The sequence below is a fragment of the Pyxicephalus adspersus genome, chromosome 5 (genome assembly GCF_032062135.1).
Source record: "Pyxicephalus adspersus chromosome 5, UCB_Pads_2.0, whole genome shotgun sequence".
NCBI lineage: Eukaryota > Metazoa > Chordata > Amphibia > Anura > Pyxicephalidae > Pyxicephalus > Pyxicephalus adspersus.
In genome coordinates this window covers 33,874,145-33,883,547 of record NC_092862.1, presented here as the reverse complement: position 1 = coordinate 33,883,547, position 9,403 = coordinate 33,874,145, and the positions used below count along the sequence as shown (strand labels likewise).

At 36.2% G+C, this 9,403-nt stretch overlaps 1 protein-coding gene across 1 annotated transcript in view; it reads left to right on the top strand.

The window, feature by feature from the left end:
• The window catches only part of MCMDC2 (minichromosome maintenance domain containing 2), a 19,379-nt gene extending 9,976 nt beyond the window's left edge, over window positions 1-9,403 (top strand). Inside the window, exons 5-14 of the mRNA XM_072411098.1 lie at window positions 257-379; window positions 473-580; window positions 809-937; window positions 1,407-1,644; window positions 2,452-2,657; window positions 2,736-2,896; window positions 3,510-3,689; window positions 6,151-6,290; window positions 6,457-6,566; window positions 7,985-9,403. Of these exons, the coding sequence (XP_072267199.1) occupies window positions 257-379; window positions 473-580; window positions 809-937; window positions 1,407-1,644; window positions 2,452-2,657; window positions 2,736-2,896; window positions 3,510-3,689; window positions 6,151-6,290; window positions 6,457-6,566; window positions 7,985-8,151 (1,562 nt within the window). The 3' untranslated portion in view covers window positions 8,152-9,403. The remainder of the gene's footprint in view (window positions 1-256; window positions 380-472; window positions 581-808; window positions 938-1,406; window positions 1,645-2,451; window positions 2,658-2,735; window positions 2,897-3,509; window positions 3,690-6,150; window positions 6,291-6,456; window positions 6,567-7,984) is intronic.

The following is a 9,403-nucleotide window of genomic DNA, read 5'->3' as shown; positions in this document are numbered from 1 at the left end:
TATTTTGTACTGTACTGTACTTTTCTTTGTACTGTACAAACAGTTATAATAAATATTTTACTACACTGGTACAATTTGGTTCAGAATATTTTTTTCTTGTTTTCCCTTCTCTGAAAACCTGGTGCGTCTTATAGTCCGGTGCGTCTTATGGTCCGAAAAATATGGTATTTACAGGTGTGCAAAAGGAAAGCAAAACTAGATATGAACTTTAAACCTAAAACTTTACTAATTACATTGCTATAATCTTTTTATTTAGATTTCCAGTATATCCGAGTCCACATCCCTGGGGCTACAGAATCAGCCACTGTTGGACAAGACTTTATGTGTGATTTATGTTCAGCACCACTAAAGGAAGATAAGAAGTACAGAGTTCTTGGTGGTATGTGCTTTGCTTTAGAAGTTGTATCTCAAAATTCCTAAATACTTGTCAATAGCAAATAAAAAAACTAAAACCTATACATTGTTTTTTCAGATAAACAGGTGGTTGAATTAACAGATGCAAAGTCACTAAGTGTTCTCCAGGGACATTGTATAAAACTTCGGAATTGCCGCTTGCAGTCATATGCTGTATACATCAGAGGTAAAGTCCTTTGTATTTATTGGTGTTTTCATGTTCCCATTTATTACAAATCATCATTAAACTTCAATAGCATCAGGTTACATGCAAGTGGGTCTTATTATTCTGACCTGCACTAAAAGTTTTAAATCACAGAATCTGAGAGGAAATCATTTAATCAAAAGAGAGAATGGCTAGGTTTAGTTTATGTCATGGCTTTGGATTTTGACATGTTTCTCTTTTTCCTTATAGATGAGTTAATCAACAGACTGAAAATAGGAGGAAGGTACAGAGTTATAGGAATTCCAGTATGTGGACCTAATGGTTCCCAGCTCTCATTTTGCATAGAAGCAAATAATATTCAGCAGTACATAGCAGAAAGTAAGCAATGTACCTGGTGGAATTTAATTGTTATATCTTTCAAAATATTCTAAATTCATACATATACAGATACCTTATAGGCCAAACTATAAGAGAAAAAGTAATGTTACACATTAATGACCTCAGATCCTCATTGTCGATTTTGTGATTTTAGATTTCTTGTCATTAGATTTTTTTTGCTTCATACTGTTGCCTTTTCTTTCTTCTTCAACCTAAGTCTCACTTTTCTACTGCAAAAGTGAAAGGAGCTTTACCATACCATTATGGTGGGTGTATAGGTGTATAAAATGTCTTTATTTTGAAGTTCTTTGTATACTGTATAGCTAGATAGATCGACCTAAAACTTAAATGGTATCAACCTAAAACTCTGTCAGATCTGGAAGTCCTTATCCTTTTTGTTCAAAGAATATCCTGTACAGTTACTGCATATAACAACAATCAACACCTTGTTCACTGATTAACCCACTAGGTTCTCCAACCATAAGCAAGGCACTTCAAGAACTTCATGCAAAGACCTTCAGTTCCCCATGGATTTTTACAGGAATACTTGCAAATATTTTTGCTTCACAAGTTGTCCCGAAGGGGACTTACAATACTCTTAAACTCTGCATACTACTTAGCCTTGTGCAAACATGTAATGAAGATGAAGACATTGGAAATACTCTTGACCTCTTGGTTGTGACAAGTGATACACTGATTGTGGAGAGGTATATACATTAAATGTATGTAAACCAAGAATCCAAAATATAGTATACTAAACACTATAAAATATATGATCTGCCAAAATATTGCCTTGCCTGAACAATTTTTGATCAGCAATGAAAATGGTATAATAGATCAATTTTTGTTGGAGTTGACAAAAATCAAAAATATTGCATAGTATATGACTAGGAATACAACATTTATTGAACATCCTTGCATCCTCCAGAACTCCAACAGCAACATCCTGGGTATTTTCCTGGGCCCTGATATTAGGGCGGACATATAAGTTTTACCTCTGGATTACTTCTTTTTTTAAAAAGCTTTACCTTAAAATAGAGCAAAAGGTCCTACACTATTAATTTAGTTTCTTCTTTACTTATTTTAATCCCTCTTTTTATGGTAATTCATTTGATTTAGTCATAAAATCTATATGTCCATCTTCTAAATATACTTTCTATTTATCATTTTTATTGTAAACAATTTATTATTATTACACAGTATTTATATAGCACCATCATATTACACAGCGCTGTACAAAGGCCATAGTTATGTCACTAACTGTCCCTCAAAGGAGCTCACAATCTAATGTCCCTATCATAGTCATATGTCATTAATGTAGTCTAAGGTCAATTTTGGGGAGAAGCCAATTAACCTCAGTGTTGTTGTTTTTGGGACGTGGGAGGAAACCCGCGTAGACATGGGGAGAATTTGCAAACTCCATGCAGATAATGTCACTGAACCACCTTGCTGCCTCAAATTACTTAACATGATAATAACATAAAAAAAAACAAAAGATGCAATTTGTTTTTTAGATTGCTGAGCTACAGTGTTTGCCTTCTACCACGTGGAGTCCGACATACACCATTTAATGACATGTTTGCTACTGTAAGAAAAGATGAATATGGGACAGGGACTGCTATTATCCATGCTGGCAGTGCTCTAATGGCCAAAGGAGGAGTTTGCTTTATTGGAGATGTTAATTCACATAAAAAAGACAAGCTTGATCATTTAAAATCAGGTATCTATATTATAATCCAATATAACTCAGCCATACTGATCAACAATCATGAGCTCTTAATAGTCTTTTTTTCCATAGCTTTAGAGAGTAGAAACATGGCTGTATTCATACCTGGGAAGAAATATGGAATAGATGTGGATCACCAAATATTTATTGCACTTCAATGTAATTTTTGGGCATATGCAGATTCCTCTTCTAAGAAGTGCAATCCAAGAGAGAACAACTATATTGGACAAATGGTAAGTGATGGACAGAAAGATCTGCAGAGCACAGACTTATATAAAATAATTAATTATAAATGAGCAGTGAATTCACACAAATTATCCTACTATTATTTAAAACTACTGTATATATGTTTCAGGGTGTTTTGCACTTTGTGTGTATAAGATCTAATAACTCTATTGTATAAGCATCAGGGAATTCTGGAAACCATGCTGCATTTCTTACATTACCTAAAAAAAAAAACTTACTCAATTTAAGCCCAAAACATAAAACAACTTTAAATATCACCATAAACACTTTTATTGCAGCATCTACCACTCCTCTTACTTGTAGGTAACACTATCCTTGCCACAGCAAGGTTGTTTGCATTTACAGTAATAATATTATGAGTCCTACAGTTGTATTCAGAAATATTGCACCCCAGCTTTTTCTTGGGCATGTACTATCTATAGAATGGTATAGCAATTTAGTAGTACAAAAATCCTAAGCAGCTTGCTAGGGAAGCTACACCTTTTTAGTCACAAACTCCCTGCCTAACTTGACCATAGAAAAGCAATCTTGTCCTCTAACATTTAGACTCTACTCCTAGTAGATACCTAAATGCGGTGATCAACTATATCATTTGTTCAGGATTTAGATATGGTACCAGGCTGCCTCATGGATGCATTTGGAATGTTGGTTTACTGCAATGAATCATCTAACAGTCACCCAACAATGCCTCTTGTACATCACAGCCTACTAAGAGCAGTAAAATTTGGATCAGCTCTCTGCCCTGCATCTGAGACGTTTAGTTCTGAAGACTTTGAAAAGGTAGCTATCACAAAATCAAAAAAGGTACACCTATGTAATCTTGATGTAACAACATAAAATACGAGTAACTGTCTCTATGAAGACTAGTAAAACACAAATGATGTTTATTTACTTTTGGATTGTGAACATTTCAGAATGAATGAATTTTTAGGATGATGGTTAAGCTACATGTATGAACCACCAGCAAGATAAATACAGATGGCAGATACAGATAAAGGTATTCCTTGAGTAAGGGACATCCGACTTATGGACAACTCCTAGCTACGAACATGGTTTCCTTGCTCACTGGTGTGCAGGACAGAGGCTTGATGGGGGGAGGGGCGGTTTGCATGACTTGCAGAAGAATTCTTTTGATAAACACCAGCTGAGACTGAGCTCTTCTGCAACCTCTTGTTACTCTTTAATGCCCAAGACAAACTCTGCAGTTGTTTCATTTTGCATATCAAAGCACATCTTGCTCCAGAAGTTAATGAATGTCTAGGCTTCATAATTTTTTTTTTTGTTTTCTTGCTTTGTTTGTGATTATCTCACAGTGAGGATTTTATACAGTAACTGACACCATGCTGCCTAATAGTATGTTGAGACACACATCTGTCCTAATTGCATTTATTAAAAAAATTTACCTGTTCCGACTTACATACAAATTCAACTTAAGAACAAACCTACAGTCCCCATTTTGTAAATAAGCCGGGGACTACCTCTAGCAAAATGCCTACAAAATATATTAAACAGACCTAGGGGGAATCAATAAGGTAATTGTTAGGATTTGCAAACACTTTAAAGTGGATCTAAACGCTAATTGAATTACATTTATTTGATAAAGTGTGTATCATGCTCAACTGACTTTTTTTCTTCTTAAATCACAGTTTTTTATTATTTTTTTATCATTGTTGGCATCATAGAAGTCTGTTTCAGGCAGCTCCTGTCTACACTCGTTACAGTGTTGGTTGCACAGAAGGTGGATCATGCCTAAGTAACTTGGGTCAGCACATCCAATTGTAGTCTTCACCAGGGGGGTCATGTGACAGGGTGACAATGCATGGACAAAAATGAGAGATAGTTGTCACCCTATAACAGGAACTACCTAATTAAGTATCTTCATTACAAGATCTCCAGTTATTATTTTATTAAACGATGGAGATTTAGAGCCCATCCTTGGGCATAAACTGGCCCTGCTTGCCTCTCTCAACACTAACTCCCTTCCAGCGTATTTTAATTGATTCCTTGTGAAGCAGGAAATACTCATCTAAATCTTCCATTCTGGTCCTTTTTTTTCCTAGTGCCACTGAATGTAAAGGAGTAAAGAGTATATACATAGATAAAACATTTATGTAATTTTGGTAGGAAACTTAAAGCCTATTTATCTATTTAAGTCCACTTGGGAAACTTTGCCTTTACTTTCAGTCTCAGAAAAAGTACTAAGTAAGATGAAATCTCAAGTCCAAAAAACCTTCTACATTGTTTTCTCAGGGTTCCTCCAGGAGTTGCTATGGGTTATTTGAGCAATTAGCAGTTTGTACCTCCTAGGTCAGTTACCATTGACACAAAAAAAACATTTTGGCATGATCTGCAGGTGTGGCATTCCGCCTCGGCCATCAGTGTGAGAGGTATTTTCCCATTGACCACTACACTTATTTAAAGTAGGATATGGATATGGGTATTGTCATGGCTTACCCTATTTTAGAAGGTTGAAAATGGATGCCCTTTATTGGTAAACCCTTACTGCAGAGTTTGAAGTAAGTCAATGTATTAGAACCACTTTACAGATTAGCACACTCTTTTGTTCTAGAACAGGGGTCGGCAAACTTTTTGGACTACTAGGCCATTTCAGGAGGTTAAGAAGGCACACTAGGCCAGAAGAAACAAGGTGTCCAAGAAAAGGTTTTCTTTCAACCGTGACTGCAAGCGAGCAGCCTCAGTCTTACGCTCATTCGCGGTGTTGTCTCTGTACGTGTGCACGTGCTTGGCATCAAAATGTCGGTTGAAATTCAGCCGCTTGAATGTGCTGTTGGTGTCGTTCCACACTAAACACAGAACTTTGTTGCAGCGCCGGACGAATAATAATTTGTCAGTCTATTCAGGGTTGAGGACACGTCGTTCGAGGTCAACCCTCCGGTGACTGGTAGCTGCGCGTTGCTTCTGCTCCTTAGGCATAGTAATTGGGGTTACTGTGCGGGAACTCGATGATATCGTGGGAACTTGCAATAACGCAAAAATACAATTAGGCTGCATCCAACAATAAATAACTAGAAGGGCGTTAGGCCGGACTGGAACACTGGCTAGGCCGTATCCGGCCTAAAGACCAGAGTTTGCCTACCTCTGTTCTAGAATAGTTCACATATATAGGATGCTTGTTACAAAAGACATTTAAATACATTAAACAATAAAAACATTAGAAACATTAAAATAAAATTGATATTAGGTATTTGTCTAAATAACCCACTGTGTATTACTTGTTTAGCTTATTTCCTTTGCAAAGAGTTTAAAGGTAACCTTTAGCTCCAAAGCAGAAAAACTAATCCATGGTTATTATTTGGCAAGTAGAAGAATAAGAACAGACAGCAGCGGATCTAAAATATCAGCTTCAGCCCTAAGACACCTGTGAGTATGAGAACTATACTGTAACATTTGTACCACACATTACACTGAGCATATATGGAGGGTTCACTGTGAAAAGTAGGGATAATTACAACATAATATGGTCAATATTATTATTCCATCAATGTCTACAGCATGTGTACTTACACTTTTAATAAATGTTTTCTAGATCTTCAATATCAGAAGCACACACAAAGTTATGTTTGAGAAGGGAAGTGACAGCAGAAGATGCTTTGATTGCAATTTTATTATTTGAAGTTTCTCTTACCCTGAAACATGGTAAATATTTTTTTTCTGTAATATGAATATAAATGTAAGATATAAACTTAATAAGGGTTAAACCTTTGGCAGGTATATGGCTTGATTGTGTATTTCTGCCATTGTACTTTATTATTATAATCCACCCCCAATCTTACTTTACTGCTCAATACCCACACACATAAATGTAATTATGTTTCTCATTCCTTAGATTAAGTGGCTAAATTATTTTTTTTCATGCAGTTACTCCATTTTTTTTTAATATTACCTAAATACCACACTTCCTGTCCTAATATGGCAATGATCATTTCTCCACTATATCTATAGATGGAACCATGGCTGTCCCACAGGCTGGAGTTCAAACATGTCTGCCTATGTTCATCTTTATTGGTGGTGAATTAATGGGATGAGCAGTGCACAAAAGATTGTTTTTACTGTATTTAAAGCTTACAGGAAGTCCTTGCTAAAAATAATTTTACCCTGAAAAAAGTTCATTCAATAATTTATCGGTAAAATGCAATACCTTACTTTTACATGGTAGAACCATTTTGACTTTTATTTGCCTTTAAGACATTTATAGATCTGTGATTTGGGTAGCAACAAGCTGCACGGGACAAAAACTGTCTGGTATCCTTTTTTAGCTCTCCAAGGCTGGAGAAGATACACTTTCGTCAGTGAACCTGGGTGATCCAGCAAACCTGAAACGGAGTCATTTGCTATTTGTTAGCAAATGTTTTCAATCCTGGACCAAATCCATTTTAGGTTTGCAGGATCACCCAGCTTCACTGATGAAAGTGTATCTTCTCCAGCCTTGAAGAGCTTTAATAAATCAGGTCCTATGAAAAGGTTTCTTCATATCTAACCTGTAATGTTAAATACTTCTTGTGACCCACAATTGTCAATTAGGTCTGACAGTTTACTTAAACTTTATATTTCTTAACTCTACCTTATTGTTTTATTACACACGTCAGACCCCAAAACAATTTGAATGCCTATATAAAGACACACTTTAGCCTAGATCTTTTTGTAAATGCAGGCTAAAGCACATTTCTTTATTGAAAGCACTTCATTTAAAAGCCCAAATTCATACTTTAGGGTCTGTAGAACATTAGTAGATTTGCACTAGTTATAAAAAACAAAACCTAAAAAATGTAATGCATTAGCCCACAAAAAAGTGCACTTTCAATTAACAGAACTATTTACCTGCATCAATTGTATCCCAATATAACTGTCCAAGAGTAGTTTTCTAAAATTAGCTTGAAACGCAGATCTATTGCATGCTAGAGTCAAGAAAGGTAATCACTTCATCCAGTCTAGTTTATAGATAATAGACCTGAAAACATCTACTGGGAAGTACCCAGAGTTATTAACTGAACATTATTCAATTGTAAGGATTTTTGTTTAAAATGAAGTTGACTTGCAGACCTGTTTTCATGCAGGAAGTTCTGTGTTCTCTGTATCCCAGAACCCTCTCTTTCCATGTGAGCTGGTGGATGAGAATAGTTTGTTTCAGAGAGACAAATGCCTTAGAGAATGCCAGCATCAGCTCTTACAGTTCATTGTCTCATATGGACCTGGAGCAGCAGTTTGTACATCAGAAGAATAAGTACTGTATAAGTGGAAGGAATGACATTGCTCCCAAACATTGAGAAACATGTCAATGTGTATACAAGACAAAATTACTGCCGACCTTTTAACAATACAACAGCTCTCACGATTGAAAATGTGATGATACATACATTGGATAACTAAATGCAATACCATCCAGGTAACTTAGGAGGAGGTCAGAAAAGTCATTTTAAATACATTACTTTCCTCATAAATCTGAATGAAGTAAAAAAAAAACTTAAAGAGGATAATACATCTGCTTTTCTCTTTAAATGGACAGCTATTTTTAGTCAGAAAATCCTTTCTGTCCTTAAGCTACTTACGTCTATAATGCCCTTCACCCGATAATTGGCTCAGGGCTATATCGGACAAGAATCTAGCGTGTGTACAGCGCCTGTCTCCTGGCGGATCCACGGATGATGGACGACCCTAATGCAAGGGAAGGGGGAGAGCGGGCAGCAGGGTGCCGCTCCGTTATTCTCCTTCTCCCCTCTGCAAAGAGCAGAACGGTGCTTTATGTACAGTACTCGTTCATGCATTGTGCAGCCTTTTATCGTTGGAAAGGATCGTGAAAGATCCTTTCCAACGACAATAATTGCATGTGTGTATGCAGCTTTAGGAAGTTTGCTCAGAGGTAAATCAGAGTACCTGTACAATTCTTGGCAGTGTTCAAACATCTTGCATAAATAATCCTGCTGCAGCCTCTCACCTGTGACAAGAGAACTAAAGTTACAGGTCTGCTTAGGGAAAGTATATGCTTTTGCCTACACTTAAGTGGTGGCAGTTACTTGTCTGTGCTCAAAGTCTGTTATCCTCCCCCATTATGTTTCATTGAACTATTTAATTCTACAACGCACATGTTTACAGCACCACCCTGTTAAAATAAATCTCCAATTATTTGTGTCCTGACCCAACTTCCATTCTTTTCCTGCCCTCATACCTCTCTACACTCTAACACCGGTTATGTAAAAACTGGATTGTAGACACAAGTGTCACTGAGACTTTGATTTTCTGGTTTGAAACATGCTGTTTGTATTCACTATCATCTGGTTCTTTGTTTTGTAAAGTTCTTTAATTGTTATGGTTCCACTAATTTTTGTTTGCAGAACTTTGCACATGGTATTTGTTGTCATATTCCTTGGCTGCCCCCTCCTTTATTTCCATCTCCCCTTTATTTTTTAATCAATGAATTTTACCTTGTTAAAAATCCCTAAATAATGTTAAAAAAATAAAAAAGTGAAATTTTATAA